General features: G+C 41.4%; 2 protein-coding genes and 1 pseudogene across 2 annotated transcripts; all 3 read left to right on the top strand.

Annotated features, from left to right (window-relative positions):
* Nucleotides 1-2960: 2960 nt before the first annotated feature.
* On the top strand, nucleotides 2961-5172 carry LOC106830796 (olfactory receptor 1G1-like). Its single transcript, XM_070519940.1, has 2 exons — nucleotides 2961-2969; nucleotides 4231-5172. The coding sequence occupies exons 1-2, from the start codon at nucleotides 2961-2963 to the stop codon at nucleotides 5170-5172; spliced, it is 951 nt and encodes a 316-aa protein (XP_070376041.1).
* Nucleotides 5173-12551: 7379 nt separating this feature from the next.
* LOC106830798 (olfactory receptor 1G1-like) lies at nucleotides 12552-13430 on the top strand (annotated as a pseudogene).
* Nucleotides 13431-23991: 10561 nt separating this feature from the next.
* On the top strand, nucleotides 23992-24954 carry OR5C1 (olfactory receptor family 5 subfamily C member 1). Its single transcript, XM_014840601.3, has one exon. The coding sequence runs from the start codon at nucleotides 23992-23994 to the stop codon at nucleotides 24952-24954; it is 963 nt and encodes a 320-aa protein (XP_014696087.3).
* Nucleotides 24955-25893: the final 939 nt, after the last annotated feature.

Raw genomic sequence — 25893 nt, 5'->3', positions numbered from 1 at the left:
AGATAACCAGGAATTAAAGAACATAGTTAGAAATTATCTAGGAGTCAAATTTTAAAAATGGTAAACATTAAAAAATATTTCATATGAATGGAAACCAATATGCTGCATAAGGGAAAATGTGGGATGCAACTAAAACATTATTTAAGGGAAATTTATAGCCATACATATAAAACTTAAAAAAAGAGGGAAAGCTGCAAAATACAAAGTAAGCATCCAGCATGAATACAAAAGGAATAGCAAAATCAATGCAAGAACAGTGAAAGAAAGATAGAGAAAAAATACTGAAATAGAAAGAAAATACAATAGAGAGGGTCGAAGAAGCTAAAACATTATTCTTTGAAAATATCAACAAAACTTATATCCCTCTGATGAAACTGATCAATAACTAATAAGAAAAAAATAAAGACATCTCTTCAGATATTAAAATAAAATGAGAGGATGTTATGAATAATGTTATGTCAATAAATTTGAAATTTTAGATAAAAGAGACAAACCACTATAAAAATATAGCATTAAAACTGATGTAAGAAGAAATTTAAAATCTGAATAGATCTATAACCATCGAGAAAATTAAATCAGTACTCAAAATCTTTTTTCAAAGAAAATTCCTGGCCCAGATGGCTAAAACAGGGGATTCACTAAAAAAAAATATTTTCAAGAAAGAATTAATTCTTATCTTACCAAACTCTTCCAGATAATAAAACATAAGAGATATCCACAAGACTCCTTTATGAGATAAGCAAACCTTGGCATCAAAAGCTGACAATGTCATTACATAAAAGGGCAATTACAATCCGATCTCATTAATGAATATAAACTTACAAAACACTAGCAAAACAAATCCACCAGAGCATAAGAAAAGATAATTTTTCATGATCACGTTGGATTTTTCCAGTAATGCAAGGTTGGTTTAACTTCAAAAATTAGTCAAAGACCTTTTCCTCTTTCAGAGATTATGTCTAGAGGCATACAAAAGGGTTTAGCATTTGAGGAACTGTGACAGGTTATCCTACAGTAGAACCTCTAACAAAACTAGACTGTCCCAAACCCCTGATAGTAGGTTTGCATTTATACTAAGAAGGTGAGAAAGCACCAAAATCTACATGTGGCGTGTGGCCAGGACTACTTTAAGAGTTTTGTTCTCTGACACCTAAAGTTCTTATAAAGCTGTCTAAAACAATCAAACAAACAAACACTCACACACATGCCAGTAGAGTCTATGATGCTTCCATATGTGCTAAATTGTCCATTTCAGGATCAAACATGCTTTCCTTATTGTCTTAGTCAGCCCGTGCTGCCTTAACAAAATACCACAAACTCAGTGGTTTAAAAAATAGACAATTGCTTTCTCACAATCCTGGAGGCTGGGAGCCCAAGATCAGAGTGCCATCATGGTCAGATTCTGGTGAAAGCTTGCCACTCTGGCTTGCCACCTTCTCTCTATGTCCTCACATGGCAGAGAGAGCAAAATCTCTCTCCTTTCCTCTTCTTATAAGGTTGTGGTCCTATCAGATTAGGGCTCTATCCTTAAAACCTCATTTAACTTTAATTATATGTTAAAGACCCTGTCTCCAGATAGCCACAGTGGGGGTCAGGGCTTCAACATATGAAATTTGGGGGACATAATTTGGTCCACAGTACTTACTGAGGAGCAAAAAATCATTGCAAAATGTTGACAGCACAAGCAGAGTCAGAAAGCAAAATTTTTTAAATAGTTATATATTTTTGTCTGGTAAAAAAAAATCTAAATGCTTTTAAAAATCAATCAAAGTAATTCCAGTGGGCTGGGACTCAGGGGGCGACAGTCTAGAATTGCTTCATCTTGTCTCTAGAAAGTCTGGGATTGGGTCCCAGGAGACCCTGTATGTGAATAGTTGGCAGTTCCTCTTGAGTCTTCAGTCTGTGCAGCTGCAGCAGAGAGGGAAGGTCTCTGGAGCTCCAATCGTGTCTTTCTGGAGAGGCAAAGGAGCAGGGAACCCACCCTCCTTGGTGATAGAGTCAGGCACTGAGGTTGGCCAGCACTTCCAGGTAAGCACTAAGGCACTGGCATGGGGAGGGAGACCACAGTCTACCAAAAGCCCTACGTGTACACAGGCACATGCACTAACACACACACACATAGCCCATTAGAACTTCTCCCTTTTCCCTTTTCTTTCCTACATCTCTCTCACTCTCTGCCTATTATTTCCCAGATCCTCTGGTCTCCATGAGCAGTGCCAATCTCAGGTGTTCATCAGGTTCCTGATGGTCCAGCCTGAGGTCATTATGGAGAGTCGCAGACTTCCCTTCCTCAAGCTCCATCAGTGACAGCACGTAGCACCTGTGCAATAACAAAGCCCGTGGATATGAGAACTTTGTAAATGGAAGAGCATTTTATTAATAAAGGGCACATCACTTCATTTTCATCACCAACCTCACCATCACAGCATCAGTTCTAAGATCACATCCACTTGGACAGGAGTGGTTCATAGAATCACTCTCACCACCACCCTTGGCCATTACCAGCACTATACTCTGCTACCACTATTTGCAATTTACTAAACCTGCTCACATTCTTTCTTTTTTTTAATTAGAGTCAGTGAATAACTGTTTAAAATAGATTTATTTATTCCCATTGTACAGTTAATGATACCTGGCTTTGCGTGATTAAGTTATTTGACCGAGTTTACCATCGGTTTTCAGATGCCAAAGCAGATGCTCTGTCAGTGATAGTTCTGACTAGAGTCATAACCCCACAAAGACAGTGATGGTGATGATGATGATGGCTCTTCATCTCAAACCTCATAATTCACAAACCTGTCTCCTCTCAAACAGTGACCAGGACCAATGACACGGGGTGAAGCACTCTCATGTATTAACAACAACAATAACAACAACAGCTAATATTTACTGAGTACTTACTATGTGCCAGCCTTGGTCTAAATATTTTATAATCACTATCTAATTTAATCCTCACGACCATGTATACAGTAAATTCTAGTATTACTCATATAAACAGATGTGAAAGCTGAAGACCAGAAAGACTTTCCCAAAGGCACACAGAGAGCAAAGAGTGGGGAAGTTCAGACTCCAGAGGGGACATTATATTTTTAATCACCATACTAAACAAGTGTGACATTAACACATGCTGCCTCTGGCTGTCGATTGCACTCATCCCTCCACGCCATCAAACAGGGACATTGGAATTTCTCATTTTGACTGCACGTCATGGTTCATGAAGAAACTTCTATTAATCTAGCATTTTTCTCCTCAGTAAACCTATCAGGTGGTGTTATTATTTGACCTAAACACAAAGAAAGCAACCTCAAAGGGGGCATTTACCTAAGTGAAAAAAGACGTGAGAAGCAGCGCTATAAAGCATATTGTCTGATGCTAAACCTTGCATCATGGATCCCAGCCTCACATTCCATCAACTCCTATCGACAATGACAATAAGAATCATTCCCTTAATTGAGTCCTGCCCTCCATTTTCGTTATATTGGTAAGAACTTCAATGACTCTATGAAGCAAGTACACATCATACAAGCTAGAAAACAGGGACTTTGGGAGCTTAAGTAACTTTCCCAAGAACATACTCCAGAGAACGGGCAGAGAAAGAACTCCCAACCAGTCTCTAGGCTCCAAAGACTGTAATCTTAAAACTGCTGCCATTGATGGTGAAGCTGATGACAATAATGAACACAACATACCCTTTATTGACAAAGTACTTTTCAGTCAACAAAGTTTAAATATTTGCATTAATTCATTGGAGTAGTCTTCAAATACAAAAAGACGAAGCACTCCCAACACACCTAGAGACTCTTTCTTCCATTTATCTCAATAAAAGCACACATTCACACATATACACACAACACCTCATGTTGCCCACTAAATCCTAGTATATGCATGACCTCAAAGGACTCCGTAATAAGGCAATAAGATTGAACAAGTGTTCTAAAGCTTAAAAATAAATTAAAAGTTGTAGAGGTTTATTCTCGGTGAAAACCAATTTAGCCTCATTCAGACATAAGGCAGGAATCTAGAAAACAAATTACACTCCATCACGATGCCTGATTATCATAATCCACAGTCTTCATATTGGTACATATGTGACACCTGCCGTTATAGTTAGTAATGAATCTCAGGGACCTCTTCAAGGAATAGAGAAAAAAAGACAAAGTTCTCAGATGCTGTAATATTTACAGCATATCTTTATTTAAGCAAGATTCTGCTCTAATTTCTCTGCCTTAGAAGGAAATTAGAAACCAAACCAGCATCTCTCACTTCCTGCTCTTTGGCTTCTCTGAGCACCCAGAGCAACAGCCTCTCCTGTTTGGGCTCTTCCTGGGCATGTACCTGGTCACCGTGTTGGCGAACCTGCTCATCATCCTGGCCATCGGCTCTGATCAGCACCTCCACACTCCCGTGTACTTCTTCCTGGCCAACCTGTCCTTCATCGATACCTGCTTCTCCTGCACCATTGTCCCCAAGGTGCTGGCAAACATCCAGACACAGCACCACACCATCTCCCACACTGGGTGCCTGGTACAGATGTATTTCTTCATGGCGTTGGCCCTGCTGGATGACTTCCTGCTGGCCGTGATGGCATATGACCGCTATGTGGCCATTTGTTTCCCTCTCCACTACACCATGATCATGCATCCCCAACGATGCCTGCTGCTGGTCGCTGCATCCTGGCTCTGCTCCCACCTCCTGGCCTTCTCACTCACTCTCCTGATGTCTCAATTCTCCTTCTGTGCCTCTCATTCCATCCAACATTTCTTCTGTGATCTTCTCCCACTCCTCAAACTTGCCTGTTCAGATACCCATATCTTTCAGGTCATCATGTTTGCTGAAGCAGCCCTCTCAGGAGTGGTCCCTCTCACCTGTGTCCTGGTCTCTTATGCCCACATCATCCATACCATGCTAAGGGTCCCCTCTGCTGGGGGGAAGCACAAAGTCTTCTCTACCTGTGGCTCTCACTTGACAGTGGTCACTCTCTTCTATGGGACACTCTTTCTGGTGTATTTCCAGCCCTCATCCTCCTACTCAGCAGATACTGGCATGGTGGCATCTGTGGTATACACAATGGTCACCCCCATGCTGAACCCCTTTATCTACAGTCTGAGGAACAGCGACATGAAAAGGGCTTTGTGGAGACTCTTAGGCTGGAAAAAATGTTCTACCCCATAAAGAATCCTTCCCCAGAGTAAAGACCAGGCTTTTTGAAATGCCTTCCTCATTAGACTTCTCTATCACAATTTTGAAAACCTCAAGGTTAAGGCAGGATGGATGCTCAGCATCACAAACAGCTTTAACAAACAAAGATGCCTGAGTTGGCAGGACTGAAACAGGACCAACTGTGCAATAACACTGCTGCAGCCTAGAATGAGGGAGTGACCAGCAATCCATACAGGGTCAAAGCAAAAATTGCACCAAAGTTAAACAGGCAAGGAAGACTTTATTCAAGATTTTGCAATGGGGGGAGAGCAGAACTCGGTCTAAACTCAAGTCCACTGAAACAAAAGGCAGGAGATTTTTAAGAGCTGGGATGAGTGGAAAAACACAGGTCATCTGTATTTCTTAATTGGCTTTACCCACAGGAAAAATATACTTCTCATGTCTTTATGACAGGATGTAGTTTTGCAACTTGGAACAAAGCATTGTCCACTGCAGTTACACTTCCACCCTCCCACAAAGACTGGATGATGGGGGCTACTTTCCTTATTCACTACATTTCAAATAGATGGCTCTCATTTACTGAGATGGGGCATTCCTGAGTTGCAAAACTGGCAAAAAGCTTTTTAAAAGATTTACGTCTTGGGGCCGGCCCTGTGGCCTAGTTGTTAAGTTCGTGTGCTCTGCTTCGGCAGCCCAGGGTTCGCGGGTTCAGATCCTGGGCATGGACCTACACACCATTCATCAAGCCATGCTGTGGCAGCATCCCACATACAAAATAGAGGAAGATTGGCATCGATATTAGCTCAGCAACAATCTTCCTCAAGCAAATAGAGGAATATTGGCAACAGATGTTAGCTCAGAGCCAATCTTCCTGACCAAACAAAAAAAGATTTGCATCTCAACCAGGCAGAGAAAGAATTTATAATTACACGTTTTAATTTTTTTAACTGTTTATTATTAATTTTTTTATTTTATTAAGGTCACATTGGTTTACAACATTTTTGAACTTCAGGTGCACATCACTAGATTTCGGCTTCTGTTTCAACTGCATTGCGTTCACCACCAGAACTCTAGTATCCATCTGTCACCATACATATGTGCTCCATTACTCATGTCTTCCACCCATATTCTCTCTGGTAACCACCAATCTGTTCTCCGTAATTACAATTTTTCTAAAGTAAATGTTCAAGGAAACAGGTCAAGAGCCTAAACTCAGAAAAAGTCTGTCAAAATTTTAGTGAAGCTGAGAGAAATGTTAAGGCCATCTTGGACAAGAATGACATGATTAGAGGGTATAGGTGTCCAAGCAGATTCCAATCAGAGTTGGAGTCACCGAAAGAATGATATCAGACAGAACTCAGGTTCCAGGAGGAAGCCTAGTTAGCAGCTCACACTATGACTAACAGGTCCCACCCACTACAAGAAATGTTGACAAGACCTGAAAGGATCAAGTGCTCTGAGTTTCAGGGACCATTTCCAAGCCCAGCTTTGGGAGAATTCACTCATAGGGATTAACCTTCACACAGAGATAGCCCAGCCAACAAGACACATTGTTTTCTGGAACTATGAGCAAGAACAATTCTAGGAGAGGAAACTAAGCACGGACAGGTCAGGGGACAAGTCCAAACTCACACAGCTGGTATTAGATCTAAGACTCTGACAGTCAGTGATTATTAGCTATTGGAAAAAGTCCTTGATTCTTTGATTTTAAACTCTGGTTTATATCATTTGTCTCTACTGCAGAACAATATATGCACATTATAGTAATTTGTAAAACATAAACAAATAGGAAAAAGAAGGAAAAAAACACTCACTATCCTTCCATTTAAAGCCAATCACTGATAATATTTTACATCATTTCCCTCCTATCTTTTCCTAATTGCTTTTGTCTTTTACTTTGTTGAGAAAATACTGGAGGTACAATTATATATACCTTTTTGCTTGATCTTATACATGAGTTGCCTCCATGTTAACAACTCTTCCTGAAGATTTGGCTCTGTAAGTTTACGTCAGAAGAAAGGTCCATGATTTCTACAACATTTCACCATTGTTAGATGATTAGGGGATTTCTAAGCTTTTACTATTATGAAAAATGGTGCAATGAAAGTCTCTGAAAAGAAATTATTTTTATATTCATAGTCTGTTACTTTTAATAATTTCAAAAGTATGATGTCTAAGTAGAATATTTTTAGGACTTTTTATCCATGTTGCCAACATTCCCAGATGAGAGTGCCCTTTTGACTATGTGCTCTCCATAGTTTGATGTTCAATTTTCACCTTAATTGTAATTAATATGATAGCCAAAATTGTATCTCCTTGCTTTAGTCTTAATTTATTTGATTATTGGTAAGGGAATTATTGTCCTGAGTTTGATAACCAATTTTTTAAATTCTCTTATTAATTACCTGTTAATGTCATTTGCCCATTACCTACTGGGAGTTTTTTTATTGAATTATATAGGCCTTTTTATACCAAACATATATCCTTGTCTTCTTTGTCTTGGCAATGTTCCTAGTTAACTTTTTCTCTCTTAACTTTGTGGGATTTTTTTTAAGGAAATTTTTATTTTTTTTAATTATCAAACCAAGACATCTTCCTTGTAACCTCCTTTGCTGGAGTTATTACTTAAAAATCCTTCCCTATGCAGAATTCATGCAAATAGTCAACCTTCTTTCATTTTCTTGTGAAATACGTTATCTTTTAAGGTAACCACATATTACTTTAGAATGACATTACATCATTAAACTTGTTCTCTCTCAACACTTCCCTATCACTTTCTGTAAGTGATTTCTCTCCATTTTGTGTTATACAATTATTAACAAATATAAATTCTGACTGTCTCTAAACAAGGACCTGAGGGAGGATTCCGGGGTGCTGGTTGTGTTCTGTTACATAATGTGGGTACTGGTGATAAAGTTGTGTTAACTTTGAGAAAGTTCAATACAGTATACATGTGTGGTTTTGTGCATTTTCTGTATGCTTCAATAACTATTTCTTCAATAAAATGTTTACTCAACAAACATAAAGAAAGATTGAAAATAAGAGTTGGAAACTCATGTACCATAAAAATATTGGCATAGCTCTATTATTATCAAACAAATAGACTTCAAGGCAAAAAGCATTATTGTTGATATAAAGGTTCATGTTATAAGAATGAAATCTTTAATTCAGGAAAATACACAATTCTATTATTCTTCAGTAATGAAAAACCACAAATATACATAAAGAAAAATTAATAGACAAGGAGAACTGGAAAAACTCACTCTTAGTGGGAGATTTTAACACGCTTCTCATGGTAATTGATAGAATAAATAGATTTTGAAAATTCAGTAAAGGTATAGAACTTTTGAAAGGCACAATTAACAATATTAACTTAATGGACATGAATAGAACATTGCATTCAACACTTGCGGAGGATACATACTTTGCAGAAAAATTTGCAAAACTTGCTCATTTACTGAGTCATAAAGCAAATCTCAACAAATGTCAAAGGGTTTAAATCATACAGACCACATGTAATCAACCTAAAGCTCATAACAAATTTATAAGTAGAAATCCCCACATACTTGGAAATTGGGAAACTCGGGAATAATCTAGAAGTAAAAAAGGAAATCATAATGGCTACTAGAAAATATTTGTTGTGAATCAAATCCAATATAAAACATTATTTATAGTATTATTTACAGTAAATTTATAATCTTAAATGAGAATGTTAGAAAAGAAAAAGGCTATGAAATAATAAGCTGAGAATCCATCTTAAGAAGCTATAAAAGAACAGCAAAATCAACCCAAGGAAGATGAAAGAAAAATAAAACACATGAGAGCAAAACGTAACAAAATAGAATAAAACCTATGATAGAGAAGACCAACAAAGCCAAAAGATTGGGTTTTTTTTTTTTGAGCAAGTTTAGCCTTGAGCTAACTGCTGCCAATCCTCCTCTTTTTCACTGAGGAAGACTGGCCCTGAGCTAACATCCATGCCCATCTTCCTCCACTTTCTATGTGGGACGCCTGCCACAGCATGGCGTGCCAAGTGGTGCCATGTCCCCAGCGGGATCTGAACCGACAAACCCCAGGCCACCGAAGCAGAATGTGCACACTTAACCACTGCCCCACAGGGCTGGCCCCCAAAAGATTTTTTTTGAAAAGATAATTTACTCCTATATGTAGAAAACCCTAACTCCATCAAAAATCGGTTAGAACTAATAAAAAATTCAGTAAAGTTGAGGCATACAAAATCAATGTACAAAAACTTGTTGCGTTTCTATACACTAATAATGAACTATAGAAAGAGAAATTAAGAAAATTCCATTTACGATTGCATCAAAAAGAATAAAATACCTAGGAATAAATTTAACCAAGGAGGTGAAAGACCTAGAGAGTGAAAACTACAAGACATTAATGAAAGAAACTGAAGAAGACACAAATAAATGAAAAGATATTCCATGCTCATGGATTGGAAGAATATTGTTAAAAGGTCCAAACTACCCAAAGCAACATATAGATTCAATGCAATCCCTATCAAAGTTCCAGGGGCATTTTTCACAGAAATAGAACAAACAATCCTAAAATTTGTATGGAACCACAAAAGACCCTGAATAACGAAAGTAATCCTGAGAAAGAAGAGCAAAGCTGGAGGCATCATGCTCCCTAATTTCAAACTATATTCCAAAGCTATAGTGATCAAAACCGTATGGTATTAGCATAAAAACAGACATAGATCAATGGAACAGAATAGAGAGCCCAGAAATAAACCCACACATATAAAGTCAATTAATTTATGACAAAGGAGTCAAGAATATATAATGAGGAAAGGACAGTCTCTTAATAAATGGTGTTGAGAAAACTGGACAGCCACATGCAAAAGAATAAAAGTAGACCACTATCTTAAACTATACATAAAAATTAACTCAAAATGGATTAAAGACTGTAATATGAGACCCACTTGTTTATTTTTGCTTTGATTGCCTTTGGGTGTCAAATAAAAGAAAAAATCATCACCAAGACCAATGTCATGGAGCTTACCCCCTATGTTTTCTTCTAGGAATTTTATGGTTTCAGGTCTCATATTGCCCCACACCTATTAGAATGGCTACTATCAAAAAGACAGGAAATAAGTGTTGGTGAGGATGTAGATGAGAGGGAACCCTGTGCATTGTTGGTAGGGACGTAAATTGGTCTAGCCTTTATAAAATACAGTATGGAGTTTCCTCAAAAAATTAAAAATAGAAATACCATATGATCCAGTAATTTCCCATCTGCGTATTTATCCAAAGAAAACAAAAACACTAATTAGAAAAGATATACACGCCCCCATGTTCATTGCAACATTACTTAGAATAGCCAAGATATGGAAACAAACTACATGTCCACCAATGAATGAATAAAGAAAGAAAATGTGATACATAGATAGAGGTATATATCTATATATACATATAGATATAATTAAATATTATTCAGCCATAAAGAAGAGTGCTTGGTTTCCAGATGCCAAAACAAATGCTTTGCCATTGACAGTTCTCAGTAGAGTCATAACCTTTCAAAGGTGCTGCTGCTGATGATGATGATGACAATGGTGATGATGATGATGATGACTTTTAGTATTGACATCTCACAGTTTACAAGCCCAACCCACAGGCAGTGACCAAGACATCACAATGACAAGCATCCACATTTTATTAAAAACAGCAATAACAATAATAGATAATATCTATTCAGCACACACTATATTCCAGCCTTGCTCTAAATATTATGTAATTGTTATCTAATTTAATCCTTATGACCACTATATATAGTAAACTCCATTATTATCCCGTTTAAACAGATGTAGAAACTGAAGCCAAAAATCGTTGTGACTTTCTTAAAGACACATCAAGAGTAAACGGTGAGAAAAGTCTGCCAGACTCCAGAGAGCATATTATATTTTTAATCATGATGCAAAACAAACATGACATTAAAACATGCTGCCAATGACTGTTCAATGCATTTATTCCTCCACATCATCAGACAGGAACATTGGAATTTCTCATCTTGATTGCACATCATGATTGATAAGAAACTTCAGCTGATTCCAGCATTCAGTCCCCTCAAGAAACTTATCGAGTAGGATTATATCTTATAGATGAGAAAAGAAAGGTCATAAGGAGTAAACATTTCCCCAAGTTTAAAAGGCACGTGAGTGGGGGGTGAGCCCCATGGCATAGTGGTTAGGTTTGGCACACTCCACTTGGGAGGCCCGGGTTCATGGGTTCAGATCCCTGGTTAGGATCCCAGGTGCAGACCCACAACACTTGTCAGCCATGCTGTGGCAGTGACCCACATACAAAATAGAGGAAGATTGGTACAAATGCTAGCTCAGGGAGAATCATTCTCAGCAAGAAAAAAAAAGGCACCTGAGGAACAAGCTATAGAGCACGTCATCTGCTGCTTTTGCACTACATCATGTGTCCCAGGGTCACATTGCATCAACTGCTACCAACAATGACAATCACTTCACTACCTTTAATAATAACCTGTTCTCCATGTATGTCATCTCAATAATAACTTCAATGACTCTCTCAAGTAGTTACACATGGTACAAACTAGGAAATAGAGATTCAGAGTTAAGTAACTGACCAAGATCAGACTGAAAATAGGAACAGAGAAAGGATTCCCATTCTGTCTCCAGGATGCCAAAGCCCAGATGTGAAAATGAAAGATATTGATGGTGCGGTTGATGATTAAAATAAAAATGATGTGTTTATCAGTTTGCAATGTGCTCATATCCACACTACCCTCACTGAAGAGCACTTCCAGCACACATACAGACTTCTAAGTCTCAGCTGGCTCCTCTCTGAAGAAAGCATTCCATCTTCCATGTCCCTCAACATGCACTCACACTCACAGACATACACACAGGGCACCCTGTATTGCCCACTAAATCCTAGTGTACTAATGACCCCCAAAATCCATTGTCCGCAAGACAATGAAATTAAAACTGCTCTAAAGTTGTCTTAAAAAGGGAATTAAATTTGAAGAGATGCTTCCAGGTGAATCCTAGTTCAGTCTCATTCAGACAATCCATGGGGAAAACTTGCCACATCACAGGAAACTCCAAACTACGTCTCTACCTTGATGCCTCATCATCGTGGTCCACAGCCTTCATATGGGTCCATATTTGCAAACCTCTGTTACAGTAACTTGTAAATCTCAGTGACCTGAATAGAGAAAAACATACCGAAGTCCTTGAACTCTGTAATACTTAGAGCCTAGCTTTATTTAAGAAAGCTTCTGCTCTAATTTCTCTGCCTCAGAAGGAAATTAGAAACCAAACCAGCATCTCTGACTTCCTGCTCCTGGACTTCTCTGAACACCCAGAGCAGCAGCCTCTCCTGTTTGGGTTCTTCCTGGGCATGCACCTGGTCACCGTGTTGGGGAACCTGCTCATCATCCTGGCCATTGGCTCTGATCAGCACCTCCACACTCCCATGTACTTCTTCCTGGCCAACCTGTCCTTCATCGATACCTGCTTCTCCTGCACCATTGTCCCCAAGGTGCTGGTGAACATCCAGCCACAGCACCACACCATCACCCACAGTGGGTATCTCATGCAAATGCACCTCTTCATGGCGTTGACCCTGTTGGATGACTTCCTGCTCACCATGTGTCATACGACTGCTACAAGGCCATCTGCCTTCCTCTAAACCACACCATGACCATGAATCCCAAACGACGCCAGCTGCTGGTCGCTGCATCCTGGCTCAGCTCCTACCTCCTGGCCTTCTCACTCTCAAGCCTCAGTGAAGTCTCAGAAGTCTCAGTGAGACTTCTGACTGATGTCTCAATTCTCCTTCCGTGTCTCCCATTCCATCCCGCATTTCTCCTGTGATCTTCTCCCACTCCTCAAACTTGCCTGTTCAGATAACCTTGTCTTTCAGGTGATGATGTTTGCTGAAGCAGCCCTCTTGGGAGTGGTCCCTCTCCCATGTGTCCTGGTCTCTTATGTCCATATCATCTACACCATCCTCAGGGTCCCATCTGCTGGGGGGAAGCACAAAGTCTTCCCTACCTGTGGCTCTCACCTGACAGTGGTCACTCTCTCCTATAGGACACTCTTTGTGGTGTATTTCCAGCCCTCACCCTCCTACTCAGCAGATACTGGAATGTTGGCATCCATGGTGTACACAATGGTCACCCCCATGCTGAACCCCTTTATCTATAGTCTGAGGGGCAGAGATGCGAAGGGGGGTCCGTGGAGACTCCTTGGCTGGGGAAGATGTTCCACCCTATAAAAATGCCTTCTCCCCTAGAGTAGAAGCCCAGACTTTTCAACATGCCTTCTTCCCTGGACTCGTCCATTATAAATCTGAAAGACTCACATTCAAGACGGGATGGATGCATAGCCTTACAAGCAGATGCAAGAAAATGAAAACTCTGACTTTTCAGGACTGGAGTAGGACCAACTGGCCAAGGACAGAGCTGCAGCCTGAAGAAAGGGAGTGACCAGCAGTTCCTGTAGGGCATACTTGATAAGCGGGTATATGTATCCAAGCAAAATCAATTCAGAGATGGGAACATCAAAAATGCCAGCAAACACTTGGCTTCTAGGAGGAAGCTCAATAGGAGCACAATGTAGGACTATACATTTTTCCCCAACAAGAAATGCTGGCTAGACTAAGCAGGTCAGGACCTTGGTCAAGTCACTGGGCTTCAGGGACTAATTCTGACTCACTCATGGGGATTGGCCTCAACATGAGAACATGACATCAAGTAGGCAGAACCTGTGTGTGACCTGAGAGGGCAAGAATATTCTAGAACAGGAAACTAGGCACAGAAAGATTAAGAGATTTGTCCAGTATCAAACATCTGTGCTTAGATCTTTGTCTCTGGCCGGTGATTTAACTTTTTTATTAGTTGTGACCAGTCTTTATTCTTTACTTTCTAAACTCTGGTTTATTTTTTTCTCCAACTGAAAAATCATTTGTGTCATCACAGTAAATATCTCAAATATACCGTAAAGAAATTTTTTTTAATTTTCTTAAAAGAAATCACTGAATATTTTACCCAAACTCTTATGGTCCTTTTCTCTGTGCATTTATTTTATATTGTTAAGATGACAATTTTTCACATCAACTTATAACATGAATGTTTTCCACACTATTATTATTAAATCTTCATAAACATTTCGTAATTAATATTATAGCAGAAGCAGATGCCATATTTATATATAATCTTCTTCCATTTTGGATGATCAGATTTGTCTAATTATTTTTACTATTATAAATAATAATGCAATGAATACCATTGTGAATAAACCATATATATAGTTTTCCTCAGGTCCTTACAATGAATTTTAAGTGGAATTGATGGGTGGGACATTTTTCAGGCTCATGATACATGTTGCCAAAATAGTTTAAAAAACTGTTAGTGATTTACATGTCAACTGACATTCTGTGAGAGTGCTCCTTCCTCTACATCCTACCAGTACTTTGTGTTCCAATTTTTCACTCAGTTCTTACAAATACAACAAGCAAAAAGTAGTACCTCTTTTTTTGTTTGAATTTTTTTGCTTACTGATTGTTTTCTTAATCTGTAAATAAATTTTCTTTATTCCTCTGTTAATTATTTCTTCATCTCATTTGACTATTTTAAAGATGTATATAAGTCCTTTTTATAGCAAAGATTTAAACATTGTACTTTCTTATTCATAGCACAAACTTCCTCCAATCACCTTTTCATCCTTCAGTTTTCTTTTGGATTTTTTGACATAAATAAGTTTTCAATTTACATATGTGAAACCAATAAAAATTCCTCTTTGTGACTCTGCCTGTTTTATCGTTAAAAAATCCTCTATGCAGAGTTCATGTGACTAGTGAATTGCTTTTTCATTTCAGTATGATGTGATTTTTAATAAGTTGTGTTGATATATAATTAATATGCTATAAAATTCATCCTTTTAGAGTATACAATTCAGCAGTTTTTATTGTGCACTGTGTTATTTTTTTACTGAAACAATATGTGACTTTTAGAGTGTATTGACTTTCGAAGTGGTGCTCTCCCTCACATCTCTCTTACTTTCTATAAAAGTTTCCTATTTCATGTTATATTATTAAAAAATAGGATGCTGACTACATCTGAACTTTCATTCATTCATATGTACCATTCACATTCCCCCTCGGGGCCTTTCTTTCTGAGACTATTTTCCCTTCTGTGGAGACTTCCCTTTCTCCAGACCCACCCACTTTTAGTCCCACATCATCTCCAGAAAGTACCCTCTCACACCAGCCCACTCTAATCATCTGGACGTGATCTGTTTTTCTTGTGCACTCCACTACCTCTTTATCGATCCTTCCTATTTCTGTCCTTCTAAGATCAAGAATAACATAAAGTTGCCCACTCTTGCCACTTCTATTCAACATTGTACTAGAGGTTCCAGACAGAGCAATTAAGTAAGAAAAAGAAATAGAAGACATCCAGATTGTAAAGAAGGAAGTAAAACTATCTCTATTCTCAGATGACACATGTTATATATTTTTAAATTCCTAAGAAATCTACCAAAATATTATTAGAACTAATAAACAGTTCAGATTCAATGCAATCCCTATCAAACTATCAGCTGTCTTTTTTGCAGAAAATAACAAGCTGATCCTAAAATTCATGTAGAAATACAAGAGACCCAGAATAACCAATACATTCTTGAAAAAAAAAGAGCAAAGCTGGAAGACTCACACTTCCTGATTTCAAAACCTACTAGAAAACTGTGGTAATTAAGACAATGCAGTACTGGCACAAGGCTAGTCATAGAGATCAAAGGGATAGAATTGAGAGTTCACAAATAAACCTTCAAATTTATGGTCAATTTATTTTCAACAAGGTTGCCAAGACAATTCAATATGGAAAGAACTGTGTTTTCAACAAATGGTGCTGAGATAACTGGATGCCCAAAGGCAAAAGAATGAAGTTGAATCTTTACCTCACACCACTACAAAAATAACCCAAAATGAATCATAGGCCTCAATGTAAGAGCTAAAACTACAAAACTCTTACAAGACAGCGTGAGAGTAAATCTTTGTGACCTTGGATTATGCAATGGTTTCTTAGTTATGATACCAAAAGAACAAAAAATAATAGGAAAAAAGGGAAACTTCATCAAAATCAAAAAGTTTTATGCTTCAAAAGACACCATCAGGAGGGGCCAGCCCAGTTGTGCAGTGGTTAAGTTCCCACATTCCACTTTGGCAGCCCAGGGTTCACCGGTTAGGATCCCAGGTGCAGATCTATGCACCACTTGTCAAGCCATGCTGTGGCAGGCATCCCACATATAAAGTAGAGAAAGATGGGCACGGATGTTAGCTCAGGGCTAATCTTCCTCAAAAAAAAAAAAAAAGACACCATCAGGAGAGTGAATAGACAATCCACTGAAAGAGAGAAAAACATATGTAAATCATATATCTGATAAGATATTTACAGTAAGAATTATATTAAGAATATGTAAAGAACTCTTACAATTCAATAATAAAAAAACCCAATTTTAAAATGAGCAAAGGATTTGAATAGATGTTTCTCCAAATGAAAAATACAAATGGCCAATTAGCACATGGAAAATGTTCAGCATCATTAGTCATTAGGGAAGTGCAAGTCAAAACCACAATGAGATGGTACTTCACTGCTACCAGGATGGTTATAATTCAAAAAGTGGACAATATTGAAATCCTAGAAAGAAACGAGAGAAAGGTGAACTCTCCTACATTGGTGCCGAGAGTGTAAAATAACGCAGTCACTCTGGAAAACAGTTTGGCAGTTTCTCAAAAAGTTAAGCATAGAGTTACCATATGACCCAACAATTCCATTCCTCGGTATATAACTAAGAAAACATGTGTCCACACAAAAGCTTGTACATGAATATTCATAGTAGTATTATTCATAACAACCAAAAATGCAAACAACCTGAAAAGCACACAACTGTTGAATATTTTCTGTTAACTATAGTTTAGTTCAGGTCATATAATAAATAAATGCCAAAACGTAATTAGATATCGAAGAGATATATTAGGGAAAATGCTTATGAAACATACAGGGGAATACAAAAGTCACCCACACACAAGACCCTCCGCTTATATAAAGCATAGTTCAGCTGCCACAGAGGAGAGGGACCGGAAACCCATCTGTTGGTTTGAAAACTGGCCCCAGTACACAGAGGGCAAGGAGAGACCAAAGAATGAGGCAGACCATGCCAGATGGGTAGGTGGCAAGTTTAGTCAGAGAGAGAACTTACTTATGAGGCTTGTCGTGAGCAGCTGCAAGACCAGTAGATCTCCACACCTGCCTGCCAGAATCTTAAAAGTTTACATAGAGTTCCTAACTGAGTTCAGTTACGCACACTGTCCAGATAGTCTCAACACCACATTGCTCTCTCAAGGCTGCGTCCTTAAAAACAGCTCCCACTGTGGAGACCATAGGCAAAGCGTACGTTCCAAGGACACGGATGGGGGAAAGGAGGCTCTGATTGCCCAGGTTCCCCTAAAGGGTCAATCAGTGGTCACGTCCTCTTGATGACCTCTTCCAACACTCCACCCCTTGTGACCAGCTCTTACCATCTTCCACAATGCCCTCTTCTGCAAGATGCCCTGAGCAGTCAGCAAGAGGTTCCACGTGCATGGAAGTGGCTCGTTTAGCAGCTATCTGGCTGCTTTGGTGGAAGACACCACAGCAAAAATGTAGGCACAAGTAGAGACAACACAGATTAAGACGATTCCCAAAATAAGTAACATGTGGGAAGATTGCCTCAACTAGATCCATCTGTATACCAGGCATCTTCGGGAATTTCCCCTCCTCCCTCTCTACAGACTGCAGGGACTGCCACCGGAACAGGGGTGGAGACATTTGGAAGATCTGCATACTCTACAGGGCCTAGTAGCACCTGCATTTCTAGAGACAGTGGGCTGGTGGACACGGTGCTCTTCTGCTGCACATAAGCATGCCGCTTAGTCAATGTAGGAGTTTGAGCCATGGCAGAGGTAGGCCAGTGGAACCTATTCTCAACCCATCCCTTGATAGGAAGGGAAGTTCTTGCCACAGTCTGCTGTTCCTTCGTGAGAGGTCTACCTGGAGGAACACTGTACACTGCTAGGAGCTGTTGCTCTAAGGGAGTTCATCGGGTTTCTGCCCCCTTCCAGTGCTGGGACCAAAATCCTAGGGGTACTCCATCTGTTTTCTCTGCCACAGTGCCCACCCATAACTTCTGGAATCACAGATGCATCTAATCCAAATGATAGCCCTGCTTAGGAGATGCCCGGAGCTTTAATCTGCTTCACTAGTATTTTGGCTTTCTCAAAGGTGGCTTGCTGCTTTGATCCCCAGTCCCACGGGTGCCCTTTCTTTACCAGATCACCACCATCTCTAGCCTGACCATGACCAGGCTCCTGATTGGTCTCCCATCCAATCTTTTCTGCTCACAGCAATCAGAGTGATCTCTTGAAAGTGTTAATCTCGTCATGTCTCAGCCCTTCCTTAAACCTCTTGGGAGCAACACATTGCTTTTAGGATTAAAAAAATGCTCAGCTTGGCCTTAAAGGCTCTGCCATTTGGCCTCGACCTACCTCTCTATGCTCAGTCACACCCCTCTCTCCATCATTCTCTGAGCTCCAGCCCTACTGGTCTTATTTCAATTCTTCAAATGTGCCATATGCATTCCCACCTCCAGGCCTTTACACATGCCATTACTCCCACCTGAAATGCTCTCCCCTGTGGGTTTTTGTTGTTGTTGTTAATTCTGGCTCTTTCTTCCTGCAAGCTCCATGACAAAAGGGGACCATGACTATTTGGCTCATCATTAAGATCTTAAGCTCAGAATATAGTAGAGAGTAATAAATATTAGTTATGTGAACCAATGAACTCTCTACTACATGAATGACAGGTTAGCTGTAAGATACACCATAGAAATGAGGTGACTCCACGTTGCAGCTTCCCACCCCATAGCCATCTACTCCCCATAGGCTGAGCCACTCAGCCCTAACTTCAGGCTTAGTTCCATTCCTATCTCTTGGAGAGTGTTTCTCAATCCTAGATGGATATTCCAAGTGGTTTTCAATCCTGGGAGCTTTTAAAAATCACCTATGCCTGGGCCCACACCAAGAGCCCTGATTTGATATCCTGCATGCTGACTCCATGCCTGGCCCTGGCCTCGGGTTGCTCCAGTCTGCTGCAGCATCAGCCACAATTATACATTTCCTTGTCTGTCTTGGATTCATGCTCTTGTGTGTGCATCTCCGAGACACAAAGAGGGAAAGACTGGCTCTGCCACAGTGGCAGGAAGGCCTCCTGCAGAAGGTGACATTGAGTTGGTTCTGCAACAAAAAGGAAGAGTTTTCCAGGTAGACAAGGAAGAGGCTGGACATTTCAGGCAAGAGGAACAATGTGAAGTGTTTGGAAAACCACAGGAAAAAAATGTGTTTCTGTAGAAGATCACAAAGCACAATAAAAATATTAAATCCCAAAGAATGGACGGGGAGAGTGAGCCAAAGAGACACCTCTCCGCAAATAGCATGATTGTCTTCCCCACACAGAGCCTGGGGACCCACTCAGCCAAACTTTTCCAACCTCCCCAGGCACCAAAGGATGAGTCATCCCTGGCATTCCCCTGCCACCAGCTGTCAAGGAGTCCCCAAAGGATGTGAAGAGAGAGTCTCCACTGAGTGCAAGTGAGTAGAGAGAGAAGGAGGAGTCAGGAGGGAAACAGAAAGAGGCCATTCCCTCAGGGCCCAAGAAGAATGTAAGTCCCCCTGTTCCTACATCTAGGGTGGGGATGTCCCTGCTGCCTCCCCCTGCCATTCCCACCCCAAGGGCTGGGCTGCAGCTGCTCTGCCGGAAGGAATCTCCACCTACCTCCACCTTCTAGGTATGTCCTAACAACCCAATAACCACACACCATCACAGCGATAGCAGCTGGTGTCCGGACAAAGACATATCAGATGTCTGTGTGCTGAGGAGGAATGAGCTAAGAACTCAGCTTTGATAGGAAATGGGCAAGCCACATATTGAGAAATGCCAGAAGGCCAGCCTCACCAGACTTAAACATGTTCATGAGTATCGTGGGGCATGGAGAGAGAGGATGAGTCAAAACAAAGAGTTCAGCAGAGAGAAACGAGCTGGCAGGAAGAGGCTAAGAGAACCCTCCAGAAAGCTAGAATCTTAAGATATCAGAGCTAGAAATGCTGTGCAATATGACCTAAGATCTTGCTACTCAAAGCATGGTACCTGTCTCAGCATCACCTGAGAGTTTGTCAGAAATGCAGAATCTCAGGCCCCTCCGGGCCCTTCTGAGGCAGAATCTGCATTTACAAGGGCTCTAGGTGATTCCTTTGCACACTGAAGATTGAGAAGCTCTGCCACTCAACAGTCTCAAATCAAGGGGTATATCAGAATCACTTGGAACATTTTTTGCAAGTACAGGTTTCTGAGCCCTGCTCTACATCAGTTGAATCAGAATTTCTGGGACTGTGCATAGCCATATATTTTTTCACAAGCCCACTGGTAATTCTAATGACAGAAGTCCACAGAGTACACTGGGAACCTACGAACTGGTCCAGTGCACTCAATATAAAGATGAAAGGACTGAGGCAAGACAGCGGCAACAAGCTTGGTAATCTATTAAGAGATCTAATTAGGGTCTCTGTCTAGAGACAAAGAGAATTGGATTTGAAGCCAGACCTGAGTTCAAGCCCCAACTCTATCCCTTCAGAGCTGTGTATCTTAGGACAAGCCTCCTCCCTTCTTTGGAACTCAGTTTTCTTACCTTCAAGGAAAGAAAGAAATGTCCCAGAATGTCAGGATTACTCCTCACCAACAGTAAGGCAACAGAGTGAAATTAACGGAGAATTGACTCTATGTTCTGTGCACTTGCACACACACATTCCATAATAGCTACGTAACTGAAGTTTGGGGGTCCTTGTGCCCAAAAATTTCAAAGCAACTTAAAAGCCCTGAAGGCTCATTGTCACTATTTTACAGATGGAGAAATGGAGAGGCGCTCAAAGCAGCTCTGCTCCTCGCTTCGTGAAGGTGAGTAGTGTTTCATTTCCATGTGGACAGACAGTAGTGCACAAGGAGGTTGCCACCAACTGGGTTCTGGACCCAGAACTTCAGCCGGCCAGCTGACTTTGTCCATGGAGAACATGTGTCCGGTGGAGCTGGAAACCCACAGTTTTCTCTACCCCTAGTGGCTGTCTGACCTCCACCAGTAATCCCACCAAAGAGGGGAACATCCCTAAGATTCTGTATCCTTAAAGATAGAGGAAGGAATTAGTCATGGTCCCAAATGCTTGATTAGGTGAGGGAGGCAAATACTTAGACAGGTCATCATAAAACAATGGAGTAGGGCTATAATACACAGCCCAGTGAGAGGGGTTCCAGCACGAGAGGTTGGATAGTTGAGGGTTCAGATAAAGCTTCCTGGAAAAAATGACTCCTGCGCTGAGTCTTAAGAAGGATCAGCTCTGGATATGGGGATGGGGCAAAGGTGACGAACCCTCTGAGATGTCCTGGGGCCCTTTAGCTGGGACCCAATCTCTGGTTGGAGCAACCAGCAGTACATTTTATATACATACACATAAAGAAAATATTGTTTTGTGCTTTTCCATCAATCTCTATTTTTTTGCAAATTAGGTTTCTTGCAATATGTTTTTGAGATTTCTCCACATTGATATATATAAGTTGAATCCATTTCTGTTTAACTCCCATAAGCCTATTGATAAACATCTAGGTTTGGCTAGAGTTTGGCCATTACAAAGAGTCCAGGAGTGCATGTGCCCTTGTGCATGCCTACTTGTGTACATGTGTGAGAGTTTTCAGAAGAAAACACCAAGAAGTGGAATTTCTAGGTGTTATGGACTAAATTTGTGTCCCCCCAAAATTCGTATGTTGAAATGCCAACCCCCAAGGTGATGGTATTTGGAGGTGGGGCCCTTGGGAGGTAATTAGGCTTAGATAAGGTCCAGAGGGTGGGGTCCTCATGATAAGTGCCCTTATAAGAGGCCAGACAGCTGCTCGCTCTCTCCACCATGTCAGGATACAGCAAGAAGGGAGGCTCCAGCAAGTCGGAAAGAGAGTCCTCACCAGAACCCGACCGTGCTGACACCCTGATCTTGGACTTCCCAGCCTCCAGAACTGCGAGAAACAAATGTCTGCTATTTAAGCCCCCAGTCTGTGCTGCTTTATTATAGGAACCCAAGCAGACTGAGACACTACGGTATGCGCCGTTGTGCGTAGTTAACTGCCAAATTGTCCCCCAAACGTCTTGATTTACATTTCCACCAGCACAACCCCACCAACATGTGATATCGCCCAATTTTTCCATCCAAGCTGTGCTTTGTAGGAAGGACCTTCCTCATCCACACCAGGCACAGGTAGGTCCCAAACATCTAAACCCTTAAAGGAAGGGGAAAGAGCCTTTACTCAGCTTCAGGCTCTGTGCTGCACACCTCTTGCCTCTTAGAATCCTCCAACAGAGATATGCTTCCTACTTTATAATGAGAAAACAGGCTGAAAGAGGTGAAGTGACTCGCCCAAAGTTACACACGCGAAAGCAGTGGAACCCAGGCTCAAAATCAAGTCTGCATGTTGCTAATGTTTATACTCTTTTCACTGTTCCATACATTCAACTAGCATTTATTGAGCACTGATTATACCAGACCTTGGAGATATAAAAATGAATTGCAGGGCCATTTTTAGCCCATAGTAGTACACGACAAATGTTTGATGAGTGAATATCTGAAATATTCAAATGTTTGTTGAATGAGTCAAGGGGCTCAAAGTCCACAGGAAAGACAGACATGTAAAAAATATTTGCAATAGAAAGATTGAGTGCCGTGATGGATGTAGGCTCCAGTGCAGCAGGGCACAAACAAGGGAGAAGTTGAGTTTCCTTTGAGGACATCAGGGATGGCTTTACATGAGAGAGTTTTTGTCAAACACAAAAAGAGGAAACGGATTCTAGGCAGAGGAAATAAGTGGAAAGGCACAGAAGTATGAAGCAACACCACATTTCCTGGAAATTACACTATTTTTTATTGTTTTATAGTTCCTTCCCTCCAGTGTGGAGGCATTTAGCTCAATTCAATGCAATTGACTGGATCTTCGTGAAATGCCTGCTGTGGGCCAGGCCCTGTGTGAGATGCCTTACAGGCATTATCACTGAATCCTTGTAGGGTTTTTTTCTCCTTACACAAATAAGAAAATTGGGGCTCAGAGAGGTGAAGAGTCTGGCCCTGGCATACATTCAAATCTTCTGTTATTTCCACTCCTTCCTGTCTCCCCAAGATACCAGCCACTGCTGCACTTTCCTTCCAAGAGCTTACTCCAGTGGAAAGATGTCTTCCCAACAAACCTCAAAACCCATAAGAGCTACCTTTGGATCAGGAGACTCTGCGTGTTCCATTGTCTCTTTTCCTCCTTGAGAAACTGGAGAAAAGAATGCATACAGAGTCATGGGGTTTTCAGTCCTTGGCCAGACACTAACTAGCATCCCATTCATCATTCATTCATTTAATAAATATTTATTGACCACTGACTATGTGCCAGGCAATCTTCTCAGTATTATGGGTACAAAAGTGAATTATGCAGGTGGGACTATGGCTGTTACGAAGGTTAAATTGTAGTGATTTCTCAGAGTTAGAAACAAAGGTTTTGAGAGGTCATATGGTTTGTCCAAGGTCACACAGCAATTTCATTACACAGTTAGGACTGAAACCCGAGTCTACCTGACTCCCAGTACAAAGTGCTGTCTCCTCCATGACGGTCATGACCTTTCTCTCCTCTCTCTCTTGCTTTGCCTCTCCTCAGTCTCTGTCCAGCAGGATGACTCCAGAGAACTTCACCTGGGTCAGAGTTGTCCCTGCTGAATTCATCCTTCTGGGCATCACAGATCGCTGGGACCTGCGTGTCACCCTCTTCCTGATCTTCCTGCCCATCTACCTGGTGGGCCTGCTGGGAAATGTGGGCATGGTGCTGCTCATTTGCATGGATGCCCGACTCCACACGCCTATGTACTTTTTCCTGGCCAACCTCTCCTTGTTGGATGCCTGCTATGCCTCTGCCATTGGCCCAAAGATGCTAGTGGACTTGCTGCTGCCCCATGCCACCATCCCTTATGCAGCCTGTGCCCTCCAGATGTTTGTGTTTGCAGGGCTGGCTGATGCTGAGTGTTGCCTGTTGGCAGCCATGGCGTATGACCGCTACGTGGCCATCAGAAACCCTCTTCTCTATACAACAGCCATGTCCCGGCGTCTATGCCTGGCCTTGCTGGGAGCATCAGGCCTTGGTGGGGCAGTGAGTGCTTTTGTCCACACAACCTTCACCTTTCACCTGAGTTTCTGCCACTCCCGGGAGGTCAACAGCTTCTTCTGTGATATCCCTCCACTGCTGGCCATCTCCTGTAATGACACCAGTCTCAATGAACTCCTCCTCTTTGCTGTCTGTGGCTTCATCCAGACAGCCACAGTGTTGGTTATTGCCGTGTCATACGGTTTCATTGCTGGGGCTGTGATCCGCATGCGCTCGGCTGAAGGCCGTTGGCGAGCAGCCTCTACCTGTGGCTCCCACCTCACGGCTGCGGCCATGCTGTATGGGACACTTATTTTCATGTACCTGCGTCCCAGCTCCAGCTATGCCCTGGACACCGACAAGATGGCATCGTTGTTCTACACCCTGGTCATCCCAGCTCTCAACCCACTCATCTACAGCCTCCGCAACAAGGACGTCAAGGAGGCCCTCAGAAGGACCTGGAACCGATTCTCCTGTCCTGGGCGGGGGCACCAGTGAGAGGTCCCAGAGACGGGTTAGGACTGACTGTGAAGAGATGAGGAGGACACTTTCTGGCCCCTGTCACTGTGGGTAAAGATAGATGTTCCTCTGGCTTGGGTCTCTTGTCATTGTTTAAGGAACTGAGAAGGGGAGAAAAGGAAGCTTACAGAAGGGAGGCAGGAACCTGGGGGTAGTCTAGGGCTAGAGCCAGAACCAAGATCAAGTTAATTTGCTATTGATCTGCCTTAGGTTCCTCAATGTTCAAAACGTAAAAGTTCCTAGATGTTACCAGGTGAGGTAACATAGGCTTATTTGCCTCGTGTACTTCTAAGAGGCTCATTCGCAGAAACACGAGGTAAGAGCTGTGTTGGCTGCAAGTGTTTCTAGATTCTTGCCTTTTTAAGGTTTCATAACCAGTGAGTCTGCTCCTGCTCTCCTTGACCCCAAGAGAGCATCTTCAGAACGCACTCATGCCAAACAATGGGACTGAATCTAGTGGGCAAATATCCCTCCCTATTAGCCTACGTACATATTCCATCTCTCAGGGAAATAGCTGAACAGCACCGAAACATATATGAGCTCATTCCCAAAATCCCAACACTTAGGTTAGGATTTGGCCAAGGTTAGATTAGTTCAGGCATCTGATAGAGGTTAGGAATGGGTCAGAATTATGGTTTAAATAGGGTTAGGACTAGGGTTCAGGTTACGGCTAAGAACAGAGTTAGGGTTAGGGTTAAGGTAGAGGCAGGGTTAGGTTTAGAATTTAAAAACAATTAGGCAGGGCCAGCTCAGTGGAATAAGGGTTAAGTTAGTGCACTCCACTTCAGCGGCCCGGGGTGCACCAGTTCGGATCCTGGGTGCGGACCTAGCACCCCCTCATCAAGCCACGCTGAGGTGGCAGCCCACAAAGAAGAGCTAGAAGGACTTACAACTAGGGTGTACAACTATGTACTGGGG

This window comes from Equus asinus, chromosome 10 (genome assembly GCF_041296235.1).
Source record: "Equus asinus isolate D_3611 breed Donkey chromosome 10, EquAss-T2T_v2, whole genome shotgun sequence".
NCBI lineage: Eukaryota > Metazoa > Chordata > Mammalia > Perissodactyla > Equidae > Equus > Equus asinus.
The sequence above is the reverse complement of the archived record's forward strand: the minus strand, read 5'-3'. Positions and strand labels throughout refer to the sequence as shown.

Bases quoted from the DNA above. Each gene is read 5' to 3' on its own strand.
- OR5C1 (XM_014840601.3), top strand. From the start codon at position 23,992: ATGACTCCAGAGAACTTCACCTGGGTCAGAGTTGTCCCTGCTGAATTC.